At 40.8% G+C, this 15,334-nt stretch overlaps 1 protein-coding gene across 1 annotated transcript in view; it reads left to right on the top strand.

Moving 5' to 3' along the window:
- LOC124185963 (dynein axonemal heavy chain 2) overlaps positions 1–15,334 on the top strand; it is a 670,443-nt gene that overhangs the window by 490,987 nt on the left and 164,122 nt on the right. The window contains exons 29-30 of the mRNA XM_046577226.1: positions 3,789–3,967; positions 4,091–4,390. Of these exons, the coding sequence (XP_046433182.1) occupies positions 3,789–3,967; positions 4,091–4,390 (479 nt within the window). The remainder of the gene's footprint in view (positions 1–3,788; positions 3,968–4,090; positions 4,391–15,334) is intronic.

Raw genomic sequence — 15,334 nt, 5'->3', positions numbered from 1 at the left:
TCGCCTCGCCTCGAAATATCCTCGGTGCCGGAGTTGGTCGCTAACCAGGGTCCGGTGTACTCAAAAAAAAAAAAAAAAAATTCTGCAATATCTTAATCATGATTCGCTATTGCGTCCCTGTCGAAGCTCGGATGCGTGACTCTAGTTCTGGCGCTCTTCTATTATTATTTCGCGACCCGATCCCTGAAGCTTTTATCTCTGGGTTCCGCCCAAGGTTCAGGGAGCACCTTATAACGGGCATGCATAACCGAAATGCCACGTTACACTGCATACACCATACCATCCGTTATTTCGCAACAAGCTTACATTCGTGTAAAGATATGCAGTAAGTACATAATTTTTATTTCTTAGCTTGATATCTTCACAGACTATATGGTCTACAATCAAAATTTACAGAAGTCAGGTTCATAAACCTCACCAACTGAACGCACTGACGTAGCTAAAGACCAATCCGGAGACTTTTTTTCCAAAACTCCCACTGTTGAACGTCCTTTTCGAACCAGAATAATACAATAGAGAATCACTTCGGACGTCAGAAAGAACAGAACTAAATTAAACGCAAAACAAATCAGACTTCAGGCAATACAGAACTAGATCAGACTTTGAACTATTAAGACCACTACAAGATCAAGAACAGTTCAGATCATTCTAAATTATAAAACGGCTCACGCATAGTGATAGTTGGCACGACCCACAGCATAATTCCAGATCAAGGCAGGCTGAACGAGAAATCAATACGAACAGATCATCAAAGTTCGTCAACTGAAACGCCACAAGGCTTGTGAATCAAGCTAATGTCGAAAATCAGTAAATAAAAGATTTCTCGCAACGTTTCCCGCAAAACGTAACACCGGAGTGGGAAAATTTTTCCTTCTTACTGTTCTCAAACTTTTTCCGTAAGAAAACTTGAAAAGATTCAGACGCGGGAGTCATTTTATTATGCATGGCTGCTGAAACATTTTCATATGTCATTCCGGTTTTTTGAAAATTTATTCAGATTTTTTGCAAAAGATTTTTTCTCTTCAGTTTGCTTGTATTAAAAATTGCAAATAATAAAATGCTTTCGAGAGATCTGAAATTTTTTTCAAAAATCCGGTTTGACGTGAAAATGTTTCAGCTACCATACACAGCGAAAAGAATCCTGCTTCTGATTTTTTCAATGTCTTTTTTCGGGAAAAGCTTAGAAAGAATGAAAAATCTTCTCATTCCGGCTCGAAGCTTGAAAATTTTATTTCTGCCAGATGATTTTTCGGAATTTTTTCAGATTTTTAAATTGTGTTGATCAATAAAATCGTTTAAAAAAATTGTATAAAATTGAAATCGCGTGAAAAAACTGTAAAATGAAAATCGAGTGCCTTTCAAAGTGAGAACAATTATATAAAAATCTCAGACCCAATCCGAGAGGTCACGAGACCCAGGTTGAAATGGTATGGACTATCCCATACATATATCTTTAACATTTACGGGAAATAGCAGGTAATGAAAATGACGTTTTGTATACATGATTCTTAACGCGTGCGGTGGACCTATACAAGTACGAAATATAGCTGTATATAAGAATACACGTTCATATATGAATTTCTTGAAAATGAGTGATTCGGAACAACAACAGGTTTTTTGGTGAAAGGGGAAGCGGAGGGAGTGAGGGTGGTATAGAATAGATATGCAACCTCATGGAGTTGCGAAAAATGACCTAAGGCTTCTGAAATGCATTTCATATACTTATTTCACTTAGACGATCTGTCGTATGCTCTAGTTTTCGCCTGAAAAATCAGATATCTGAAAGAATTGATACGAGGAATATTTTATCATTTTCATACAGTAGAACCTGCATGATCCCAACTATCAATTATCAGAACTTTGGTTCAAAAAATACATTGTTGCGCGCTGCGGTTATGCGAGAAGTGCGCATGTCTGAGAATGGTCAAGTGCGTTTTGAATATTCGAGCGTTAGGTAACTTGTAATGTTGCTTTTAAGAATGAAATAAAAAAAATCGTGGGATGCGTAAAAATGTTCATCGCTTCAGCAAAGGCTGTTAGTTGAAGACGGGAACGCTAAGACAAAAGACGAGATTAAATACGAACAGTCAAAGACGAAAGACGATTACAAGTTAAAAGATCTTCCTAACGATTGAAATGATAGTGAATTGTGCATCGAGGGGGCAAAGTGGGTCTTTCCAAGCCTGGCGTAAGTTTGTAATACAAGTTGTAGGCAAGGGCGTGTGTGTGCCAAGGAGGGCAATGTCAAGTACGCGAGGTGAAAAGACTTTAATTTCATATTGCATACAATACTTTGTGTAACAACAATATGTTTCACAATTTTTTTCTATCACGAACAGTGACCAGGTAAGCTACGACGCGAGTACTCGTATTTGCATGCCAGTTCTTTTATGGTCGAAAAAACCCGTCGAACTTTTGAAAAGTTTTTGCCATAAAGCATCTTATTCTATACTAAAGCTCTTCTCCTCAATGATAAATAAATCCTGATCTTCGATTTTCAGACTCTAACCCTTCCTCCAACTAATTCTTTTCACACTGCTACAACCGAACACCTTATTAAAATGGAAAAAATGTACTTCTTAGAACTAGAAGTTCGAACTGTTCTTCTTTTTACTGTCGCTGACATTATCACTTCTAGTACGGAATGCATGCAAATAACACGGTGTAAACAATACTCGCATTACATAAAGATTTTAAGGCTATAGTAAATTCAACAAGAATCGCAGCATACTCTGTGGAGTTCTATGTATCTGTTTATCCACTGAAAATGGTAGATTGTGCACCAAGGAGCCAAAATAGGTCTTCTCACGTCACGCGTAAGTTTGCACTCGCCCAAGACTTATATTGCAAATACGTGTGGCAATAAAGACTTTGCCGACATAGAGCGTAAGATACTTCATGTAACAACAGTATGATTCACAAGGTTTTTTTTTGTAGTGGAATATGAAATGCGCACTCTCAAATACTAGGACGTAAAAACACATTTTTACGTACTCTAATGCTCTTTTTCTAGTATCGTCAGAAGAATGATTGCTTTGCGTAAGAAATGCAGACTAAACAAGACGCATAAATCATACTAATGTTACATACTGATTCTTTTGAAAGGGGCGCACTCCAAGGACCCCGAATTATGGTCAATTCAGAGTACAACTGCACTTTGAGCAATTTCGCTGGTTTTCTGTTAACGTGCAATTGATGTCGCCCCAGCGCAACTCGGAGCTACTCAGAAAGGGCTTTTACCCTGAATTGCCTTTAATTTGGCATCCTTGGGGTGCGCATATACTAAAAGATGCGGTATATATCTGTTATTAAGTTTTCAATGATAATCCGGAAGGTCCCTATGCGAAGAACTATAACCCGTCTGTACAAGTTTTCAAGCTACCTTACTTCTAAACTAGTCTCTGCCATGCAAACAAAAACAGAAATGGTGTTCATATTCGGATACAGCAAAAATCGAAACGCCATCTTTGATGTCAACTTCGAATAAAATAAATTACGGGTAACTTTTATTTTGAATATCATCAACTTGAGAGATGTGCCACCTCACCTCTGTTGGTGGGCTATCGTTTTCATAACGAATGTTATCAGCTCTGCTATTTTTTCTCGTGTCATGTGATTTCTTCCCACATGTCACGGTTTTTAAAGAGAATGAACAGGATGTATGTTTAAATATTTAGAACCATTCATTTTCCGGTATTCTTGCTCAATATCTGTTCCATTCAAGTCCAATGCGCTTGAAAATATCCATTTATTCAATTGCTCCTACTAAATATGCATTTACAATACAGGAGGATTTATGAATGCGTGGGATATCTATGAAGACTTGTCAGATTTGGGCGCCGTGCGAACTCATATAGAGAACCAAATGGACGAATATAATGCTTCACCTGGAATAGTTCGTCTGGATTTGGTATTATTTCGTGACGCCATAGAGCACATTTGTCGGATTGTTCGTGTGATATCTCAGGTTAGTGTTAGAATAATTAAGTTTTTCTTCACACCCGATTCAAGCTTACGGATAGATCATACATGTAACATGTAAATGATCCCTATTTATCAAATTACATATTTCAACATCGTTGTTCAACAGCCTCGTGGAAATATGCTTCTTGTTGGTATTGGTGGAAGTGGAAGACAATCTTTGGCTCGTGTTGCGGCATATATGAGTGAACTGACCACTTTTCAAGTGGAAATTACAAAAAATTATAGAGTTGGAGAGTTTCGAGAAGATTTGAAGACCTTGTACGCTCTAGTGGGCGTTGAGAATAAATCCACCAGCTTTCTTTTCAATGATACCCAGGTGTCCGAAGAACAATTTCTGGACATCATTAACAACATGTTGAGTACGGGAGAGGTAGCAAATTTATATAAATCAGATGAAATGGAAAATGTAAGTTTTTTACCCTACTATACATTGTGAATTTTTGTGAATTTCGTAATTCGATGGATTGTGATATCTCATAAGAGTTTGTTCGGTACCGGTGTACAAGAGAAGTTCAGGGTTCAGTTGTGTGATCAAATACAGCAAGGTGCTGAGCCTGAAATGGTGTAACTTATAAAAAAGGTAGTGTTGCCGTAAAGGAGTGTCTCAAATTTTATCACGCAACTACCGAATAAGTGAACATTGAGTAGTGGAGTCTCCAGGCAAGAGGGTGTATCCTCCATCGGTCCATTTGTTTAAGGAGTTTCATTCTAATTAGAATCCAGCTTTCATCTTACTACCAGAAGGGTGTACCCTTCATTCTCATAATTTTCCTATGACATGATCTTCTGGAAGTGAAGATGTTCAACATTCCTCGATTTAACCCCGTGAGGCGCAATGGGAAGTATACTTCCCACCTATTTTATTTTCGTTTTTTTTTTCTATTTCTTCGATGTTTAGTGGCTTTAACCTGTACTAAGGCATTTTTTGGACATTTAGGTTCTGAAATAATGTAACCATTATGAAAAATTAGGCCAACTGACTTATTTTATTTGATTCTTATAAACAATCAATTATAAAAAAAAATTAATTTCCTTTGGAAAAAGTAGGCTATTGGTAGACGGATAGAACTAGAGCTATAAAAATTTCATGAATCGTTACTATGCTTAGTACTGTTATATATTTTTTTTAAAAATTGTTAGATACGCCAGTTGTTTCAGAAAAAAATTTTTAATTTTGAATAACCCCAAAACCCAATAATGTTATGATCAAATTTGACATAACCATGTTTTATGGTGCGCTGAGTACGTGAATAATATAATCTTACACGAGGCAAATGTCGAATGATTCCATATTCCACCACTAGGTGGCAAGTACAAACCCACAATCAAAAATTAACTCTGGACTACTTTTAATTAGAGGTATTCTCGCACGGAACTTTGTCTTTTCTTTGGGTTTTTTCCATTTGAGTGTAAAATGAGAAATCATAAAAAAACAGAAAAATACAATAGAAGAAGAATAAAAAACAATAGAAAACAAAAAAGCAACCAGTTTCTTCCCACGTTCACGTCGTTAGTTCTGGGTCGCGCTGAGAGGAAGAATAAGCGCCATATTTCATTTTTTATTTAAGACGTTGAAGATAATAGATGCTATCTAGGATCCACCATCTTGAATGCTACTAATCTGATATCAGATTTGTAATCAGCGACTCTTAAAACACCCGCATATCAAATCTGGCATAAGTCGGTTGATTTTTTTAAATGTTGTACGCTATCTTAGATCTGTCATCTCGAACTTCGCAAATATAACCTCAGATTCGTTATCAGCGGCCCCAAAAACCCCTAAGACCACTTTGGCTTTGATGATTGGGTTTTTTTTAAATGTGCCTTTCAAAGAATTGAATAGCCATCGTTCTGCCCGAATACTGCAGTGTAGGAACTACAAATAATTTTTCACAACCAATGGCATTATTCGAGGAAATTGAATAATGTAGTTGGTAACTAGCGGTTTTTATTCTTCAATGAGATTTTGGTACTAAATATAAATTTAAAATTCATATGTGCTTAAAATTTTTTTTGATCGCAAATCCCCTATTCAATTCATATTACTTTTCGAAATGATTAAAATTAATTATGCATCAGCCATGAATGGGTAATAACAAGATGTATTATTTTTTGCTTTTTTTGGTATCAAAATAATCCTAAAATCTAGAGTTGTACGGATTATGGTAACAAAATTGTTGCAAGCTAAACACATCAGACGATACAGTGAACTTACAATTGTATCAAGTATAACGCATGAATGAGTTTTGCATACTCTGGAGATTTTGTCGTGTACAATTGCTTATCTCAGAAGAAAAGATATTGCATGAGATGCCTGAGCTATTTCATATACATAATATTGTCACGGTCAGCTGGCCGGTACAATCAAAACCGCCTGCTAACGGTCATCTGAAGGAGTGAACTGAAAAAGTACACGACTTTTTACTATTTCTCCGAAATCATCACTGCCTTCTTCTGCTTTTTTTTGATAATAGAATCTTTAAAGTCAAGAGTGCTCACTTTTTTTATTTTACGTTTGTACTTTTCTTTTTTCTTCATCTCTGCAGCCTCATCAGCTGTTTCACCACAAAATAAACACAGATTCTTGAAATTGAACGCTTCACTTCGTCTTTTACGTGGTACAAATAGAGAAGCAATGGTTTTTCCTTCTTCTAGTCGCCGTTTTGCTGCTTGAATACAGTTTTTACTAACGTAAACACGTCGGTACTTTTCATGCACTTTTACAGAGATAACGGATTTTAAATGATCACTGAGACCGTCGTTTCTTTCGATACTTGCATTTCTCAAAGTCTTTAAACCGCGCACTACTTCAACTAATGATTGAACTTCCGAATTCGAGTTATTACAAATGAAACACAAATCAGCCACGATTCTTTAAATAGGACGTCCGTAGTTACCAAGATACGATTCTAGTAGTGTAGCAAGGGGGGTTCTACACGCAGATTCCTGTTACCGACACTTACCGACCAAGCCGACCAGTCCGCCTATACATTCTCCCCAGACTCAAACCCTTTTCCGCTCCGCGCAGCCCAGACTCAAACCCTTTTTCGCGATGACGTCACAGTCTGCCATGTCGAAGGTCAAAACCGTGCAACCTTACCGAGAGTTGTATCGATCAAGGGTCAAAATCGTGCTGTTTTACCGACAATCTTACCGACCGAAGGTCTGTAGTGCTCGCCTGCCAACGGTAGAGGGCGCAGCGGGGGCGAGAACTTTTTTACCGTCCCGCATTATTTTCCACGATAGGACTGCTGATGTGTAACATGAACCACTCCGAATTCCTTTTCCACGGTAGGACTGCTGATGTGTAACATCAACCACCTCACATTCCTTTCCCACCTTATCAGCCACGCGACATTCCAAAATTAATAGTTCGGAGAGTTGTTTTTCACTTACTCGGATGTCGGTTTGATATCCAAGGTCGACCGATAGTCGCGGTACATTCAAGGCCATGGATCTGCGGTGTTGGGTTACCATCGCTGTTGGAATGCCAAAAGGTGCGCGCGCATACACAAACATACGTATTTGATATCAGCCCCGTGACATTCCTTACCCTCCACCAAATTTCAAATTATGTGGTGGGGGAACGTTATATAAGCGAAAAGTGAAAACTTCATCGCCAGTCTGGAGCTGATCTTCTTGAAAATGAGAAGTGCTCTGGAACAACGTGAGTTGAAGAAACGACTAGAACTGCTTCTCAAGAATATTGGAGAAGTAAAACATCTGCTGAAAATCAGATCCGACCTCAATCAACTCACAAGAGATTTCGAGCACCTACAACTGGACAGTAACGATCATGGACTTTTCAAAATTGAACGAAGTCACTCGCCTGGAGACATTTCTGCCGTTGAAAAAGCTTTCGGACCTCGAAGTCTACTTCGAATACCGGGTCAGTGGCGTTCGTCGGGTTAAAACGACATTTAGAGACGAAATCGTTCTGGACTTGGATGACGCTTTCACGATTTTTCTGCCCAACCGACTGACCAAGGCCCTCCACGAAAATGAAGATTTGTTCCAGAAGGTGACGACAGCCAGTAAGGAGATACGGTTGCATCTACGCTATCTTGACGGACCGTACGGTCAACTCGAATTCGTATACGTATAATCTGAGTATCGCATTCGAATATCCAATGTTCTGTGTAAGTCTTACGTTCAATGAACGAAAAAAAGATTGAAATTATGAATATTTTTTCATTTATCCATCTTGTATACCTTCAATCCTACGTACGTTTTGTACCTTGTAATTGTATCTAGAATTAAGTCTCAAAATCTAAGAAAATGCCACTCCGAACACCACTAAGCAACGATGGAGGGTTTCGAGCTGCGTCATGTAATGTGAACTCTACGATGAGTATTTGGACGGGTTCAGACAAGACCAGAGTGCAAGGTCGGCCGGTAGCTGCGGTACATTCAGAGCCAAGGATCTGCGGTGTTGGGTTACTATCGCTTTAGGAATGCAAAACATAACTCGGTTTGAGTACAGCTCGGTCAAGGATGGAGAGCAAGGTCGAATCTTACAGAAGCTTCGTATTGAAAAAAATTCTCTCCTAAGAGCGAAGGTGAAGGTATAAAATTATTTCATGAATATTCTTAAAAAAACAGTTTTGTTGAGTACAATTTTTAGAGTACGGTTGACAATTACTTCACAAAAATAGTACAATAATTCTATTCAACAGTATCATGTCCAGGGTGATATATTCGCCAGGAATGCGGGACCGTTCTTGTAGACGCTTCTGCGCAGTGACACAAATCGTACAGCCTCGACATCCGGACGGTACGATGATTTTGTAGCCAATTCTGGAGTATGCAAACGTTTCGTGCTGCACAGATTGCGTTGGGTATTGTGTGAAGGTCGCATCTCAGAGACACAGCTGAAATTTTTTGCATGGTTTCAAGCGACGGGCAGTCAAAGTCCAGCATATCGATGATTTGAACTTTCGGAACGATTTTGAGTAACCAATCACGTTTTTCTCCTCCTTTCACGTACACGGTTTGAGCTTTGCATAGCCTGTCTTGAATGGTCCACTCAACTTCCTCAAAAGGTATGGCTCCACAGCTCCAGCGTAAGCCGTGAAAATCGCGTTTTAACCAAGAATTTTGGCTTTTGTATTTGACGTCCAGTAAATTCCATTTGTGAGGTGGCTTGAAGAGAAACACTAGTGAAGATGCTTCCGAGTAAATTGAAATTATAGCTCATTCCTTTAATGTGAAGGTGTTGTTGAAAGGTCTACGAAAGCCTTGTATGTCAACGATAAGCTCCATCTTTGAACTGTGCGAGATGGTGGAAACGGGTCAGCTTTTATACCAACTTTATCACCCCACTACTGAGCGGGTTGTATTCGACAATACGATCGTGAACGATCAAGCGGTACGCCGATGTTTCAGTGGGAAAGTTGGCTTTAGCTTCAAATTCAAGACGGATGTCGACAGGTCCGTACTCCAAAGATTCGTTTTGTTTTGAACAGTCGATAACGAATAAGGGGACGTCTCGAAGGAATTCACTCTTTGTCAGCAACGGCTCGGGGTTCTTGTCGTAGTAGGTAGCTTGGAAGTTTGCGTACATCTCGTACAGCAGCGCGTACAGATTACGACTCATGTTGAGGTTCAGGTTACCGTACGGATAAGATTGAGAGTTTAAAAATAGCTTGACGTCCGTGATATTGCAATGATCGAAATGACTTGCGTTCTTGCCGGTCTTGTTCTTTCTACTTGTTTGGAAACTCAAAATGACGTACCGAGGTTTTTCAAGCTGAGTGGAAGTTTTCACAGTCCAAACATGTTTCAATGTTGTGGGAAGTAAGGGATATTCGTACAATTCCCAACTGCGAAAGCTCATCGAAATAGGTGGATCTCTCTGAATGAAATTTAGTAGATCAACTTTTTTCTGGTCCGCGAGTTTCGAATATGGTATTAGCCATTCCACTGCATTGATCGTGATTTTGAATTCCTCCTCTTGAGTCTGCATGATTGCGTTGAGGTCAGTTTTTGATCTCGTCAAAATTAACTCATGCTTAGCGTTGACAACGATCTTGCGGTAGTCTTCGACGAAACCCAATATCATGCTGAGCGGTATCAGTACGTCAAAGTTATCATCGGCATCAATTAATTTTTTCTTCTCTTCTACATCGAGCCATCCAGCGTTCTCCATCAGCCAAGTCTGACCAGGGTGCAAGGAAGCGTAACCCTTCATGAGACTTTTCAAGCCAACGTTCTTGCTTCTATCAACCTCAACTGCGTTAATTTCGTAGCGAATTTCTTTAAACAGATGACAGATGGCGTTGTTTACGAGCTGTGTGTTCACAGTAGCTGTACCATCAGGTTTGAGGAGTCGTCCGTGGATATGTACCGAACTTTTGCTGGGTAATATGCATAAATCCTGATGCTGAACGGTGATTCGAATTTCATCGCTGTTGTTGAAAGTTGACGAGGCGTAAGGTTTGTGAGCGTGAATCTCGTAATGCGCAACGGATTCGTCAAAGACGACTGGTGGTTGAATGCTCAAGATTTCCTCCTCCATGTCACGTAGCAGATGATAAAAAAGCAAAATCGGATTTTTATTTGTCGGAAATTCCTCTTCCAAAAGGTGTCAGTTTCAGACCCAGAGCTATCAGGAACTCCACGTTTCGAGGTGTTAGCGGTTCGGGAATCGATCGACGACTGACTTGATCGGGGCATGTCGACTTACTGATATACCTACTCTTTGACAGTCTGTTATATACAATTCCCATCGTTCATTGCGATTTGATGTGTAGTCTTACAGTAATAACTTCTTCACGAAAATTAACCAGATCTCCGTCTTAATCCACTAACCGGTGCTGAACGTGATCTATGGTCTTGACGGTGATCGGAAGGTAAATGAAGTGCGACGGTACTTCCACGATCTTATATCCTGGTGGAACGGTCGGGAAAAACTCGTGAATAGTGTGTACTTTGTGTCCATTGACGTAGGCACCCGTTGTAATGCTACACTCGACTCGCAACGCGTTGACCTTGAGTATAGCTACAGGCACGTCTGATTCGTGAGTTTTATCAACCTCCAATACACGTAGTGTAAATCCCAAAAGTTGAGCAGTGGAATCATTCGGCTCAAAGTTAATCATGTGGTTGCATGTGATTTCGCTGCGTAATGTATTATTGTTGGGTTTAATGGCGAGTCTGATATCTGTATTTCTTAGCACGTTTCGAAGATACTTTTCTATGTCCTCGATCTCGTAGCTGCCGGCAGGTATGGTGATCACTTTGTCAGCTACGTAAATTTTATTGTGACCGACATCAATGTTGGGAATCGAATTGGAGGTTAACAATTCCACCAAGCCAAGAGCATAACTTTTATCACGAGCAAGTTCGATCGGTGGAAAATATTGTGCCTCGAGTATTGACGAGGTTCCCGAAATCGTTAACGTTAACGAATCATCCATGACTGCGAGTGGTAGACTGACTTTGACGAATCACGCATCATGTTCATAAAGCTCACCACTTAGAAATTTCAGACACAAGTGTCCGCATTCAAATGTATCATAATCCTGGTACCTCTCATGATTGTATTTGACGCTACCAACGCCGAGGTATTTTATCAGGTCTGAGGATGGTTGAAGGTTGCCAAACTGTCAAAGTAATTGATATTATTGTCACGTTTCTTGTATGCAACCCAGTGTGTTCCCGGACCGTCTTTGTCGTCAAGGTTGATTATAGCTGACTCGTTTTTTCGTGGACCGTTTTCGGGCATTTCGTTTCGCATGAAAACACCGCGGAAATGCGAAACCCTCAAGATTTTTGCATATTTCAACAAGTCCCAATCAGTCAACGCTCGACGTGGTAGCATCGCATCTAGTTTTTTGAAAGATGGAGACCAAAACCTGTTTTGCACGGTTCCATATGAAGCCCTTTGCCCAACGCGATAGCTTCCATAGTTTTGTTGTGTCGTTTGCTTACCTCCAATTCTCGTTTAGCCGCGCTCGCATCGTTCACAGCTTTTGCTATACCTGCCGCACCACCGGCTAACGCACCCGTAGCGCTGAGACCGGCAAAAATAGGAATCAGAAACGGTAGAAAACCACCGACTTTCGAAGGTACCGGTAGGACGCAAGGTATTCGCACTTTACATTTACCACCCGCTTTTTTAACGGCGTTCTCAGCTCCCTTCAGCGCAGATTCGATAGCAACTTTTGCATCGTTGCTTGGAACCATAGAACGTTTTGCAGCATATACAATTTTTCTTAAGGTCACATTTTTTGACTTTCGCATTCCCATTCCGAGTTTTGATTTAACATTCATTGTATTAGCTATTGCCCAAGCGGCTGCCTTCTCACCCAAATTTGCGTCCTTTGCGAGAACCCGTTTCCAAGCTTTCAGAGACAACACCCTATCAGCCTCGTTTCGAACCTCAAGGTTCTCACGTTTTTTCGAATACGCTATATCGTGTTTCTTACACGCTGCATCGAGAGGATTGATACCGGAATCGCCTCTCGCTAGTCTTTTCGTCAACTTCGTACCAGGACCGCAGTATTGGTAACCGGGAACATGCAACTCGATCGGAAGTTTGTTGATGATTCTATTCACCAGACCCTTGCCACGATGTTGCCGCCTGCTGCTGCTTCGTTTACCTCTGTACGCGATCATGTTCGTGCGTTGACTGAAAAAAAGTGCTTTGAAACGGGGTATTTATAGCAAATCCGATCAGTCATGTCCGAGATGCGGTTTGAGAAACGACCTACCAAGCTTCCCGTGATGAATTTTGACAAACTTCCGGAGCAAAATGTCAAAAAGCACAAACGGCACGGTGAATTACTCCCGAATAGTGTACGTGCGATATTCTGTGGACCGTCGAATTGTGGTAGAACTAATGCGTTGCTCACACTTATAACCCATCCCAACGGACTTAGATTTGAAAATATCTACATCTACTCGAAATCTCTCAACCAACCTAAATACCAATTGTTGAAGCAATTGCTGGACCATGTTGAGAATACGGAGTATTTTGCGTTTACCGAGCGTGAGCAAGTGATTCCACCGGAAGAAGCACGGCCCAACTCAATAATCATATTTGACGATGTAGCGTGGGAGAAGCAGGACAATATTAGAGCCTACTTTTGCATGGGTAGACATCACGACGTTGACTGTTTCTATCTCTATCAGACGTACGCGCGTATTCCCAAACATCTCGTGCGCGACAACGTAAACTTACTCGTGTTATTCGAACAAGACAATATCAACCTGAGACACGTATACAACGACCATGTAAACACCGATATGTCTTACACAGAGTTTAAAGACTTGTGTGCGGCATGCTGGAACGGTGACAAATATGGGTTTCTGGTGATCGACAAAGACAGTGAGCTCAACGAAGGACGATACAGGCGGGGATTCGATTCTTTTGTTAGCCTGGAAAAGGAATAAAATCTAGCGTTTTCGAGCGAGAGACGCAGTAGCGTTGCAGACTCAGTTGCGTCTACATGCAGAGCTCTGAAATTTCCAAGCAAAAAGATGTCCTACATCAGATCGCTCAAGCAAGTGCTGCGATCCGTCGAAAACACAGATTGCTCAAGTCGGGCAGGGAATCTACGACTCAGAAATTGAGTGACGTTTTCAAACCAGTAGTGACTCCGTTGCAAGAACTGGTGAATGTTACAAAAGATACCAAACCTGTCAAACAAGAGGTGGAAGAAATTAAAGAAGAAATAAAGAAGATGAAAAATGAAACGAAAAATGAAACTGTCTCGGAAATGGACGATTCCTTTGCTTCGGCGGAAGATGAAACAGTCGTAGAAACACCGGTCGAGGACCAGTATTTTGCACTGATCAGAGATGCGAAGACAAAAGGCGAATTGGACAACATGTACGGTGTACGCAACCTCTCCAACGGATTCATGATTGGTGATTCGTTGATATCTTTTGAGAGTGACTGCGTTCGTGTTGGCGACACGCGTTACCCGAAAACGAAGGGTTTGCTGGAACTTTCGTTCAAAAAGAAGCCTGACGGTTCTTCTGTGAGCGCCGGAGATCGGGAAAATTTTAAAAACATAATCCTCGCAACGAACGCGCATAAGAAGTATTACTCATCTGATGGAGCTGTTCGAAACGATAACAGTTACAAATTTAGAAATGTCATTGCCAAACTAATGGATTATTCCCCATCACCTCGCCGAAAGGGTAAAGGTCTACTTCCGCAAGCTATGATCACTCGACAAGGTGTTGAAACGGAATACGTCTTCTGGGATGATCCAAACGAGTTAGTGGAGCGTCTTCGTTCACTCCTGGCATCTCAGGCAGCGGGAAATCTGAGTCACAATAACGAAATAATCTCCATTATCGAAGAGCTACGCGAAGCAGGAATCATTTATTAAGCAGCTCCCGTCATTTTTGCATTCATTACCGAGATGAGCGTTGACGTGTTTGGACGTCAGCTGAATAAAAACACGACCGCGAGCACTCGCGGTCCTCGGGGTGTTGGGTTTCAAATAACAGCGGACGGGCATAACGATATGCGGAACAAGAGACTGTTCAACGTCGCAGATCCCGCAGAGCCGAACAATGCTGTAACTTTGAAAACCTTGAAATGAAAATTCAGTGTGCTGCAAAAACAAATCGACAACCTCGATCAAATGATCAAAGCTTTGGAGATTACCGCGAAGAAAGCCTTGGATACCTTCTACACAGACTTGAAAACAGACAGAGACTTGTCGATTCGAAACGCGGGAATCATTTCAGGCAGGCGGATCTTGTTGATATGACGTCGTACGCTGGACAAAACAAAAGTTACAAGTACATGCTCACAGTCATTGATATCTTTTCAAAGTATGCGTGGGCTATACCGATAAAGAGCAAGTCTGGAGATGATGTTACGAAGGCAATGGAATCTGTGCTTGTCCAAGGACGGGCACCGAAAAATTTACACGTCGACAGAGGAACGGAATTTTACAACTCGAAATTCGAATCGCTTATGACACGCTACGGAATCAAACTTTACTCCACGTACAGTAATTTGAAGGCTTCGATCTGTGAACGTTTCAATCGCACGCTGAAAGGTAAAATGTGGATACGGTTCAGCATGCAAGGAAGCTTCAAGTGGCTCGATATCTTATCTGATTTGGTTTCGGCTTACAACAACACCAAACACCGAACCATAAGAATGAAACCGTCGGATGTCACCGTTGCAAACGAGAGGTTGTTATTACGTCAGGCGTACGGAGGGCTTCGAGCGATACCTACCATATCGGCAAAATTCAAATCTGGCGACAAAGTTCGAATCAGCAAATTCAAAAATGTCTTTGAGAAAGGTTACACTCCCAATTGGACGACTGAAATATTCACGATAAGCCGAGTGGAAAATACTCATCCTGTGACGTACAAG

The sequence above is a fragment of the Neodiprion fabricii genome, chromosome 7 (genome assembly GCF_021155785.1).
Source record: "Neodiprion fabricii isolate iyNeoFabr1 chromosome 7, iyNeoFabr1.1, whole genome shotgun sequence".
In the NCBI taxonomy this organism is placed as follows: domain Eukaryota; kingdom Metazoa; phylum Arthropoda; class Insecta; order Hymenoptera; family Diprionidae; genus Neodiprion; species Neodiprion fabricii.
The sequence above is the reverse complement of the archived record's forward strand: the minus strand, read 5'-3'. Positions and strand labels throughout refer to the sequence as shown.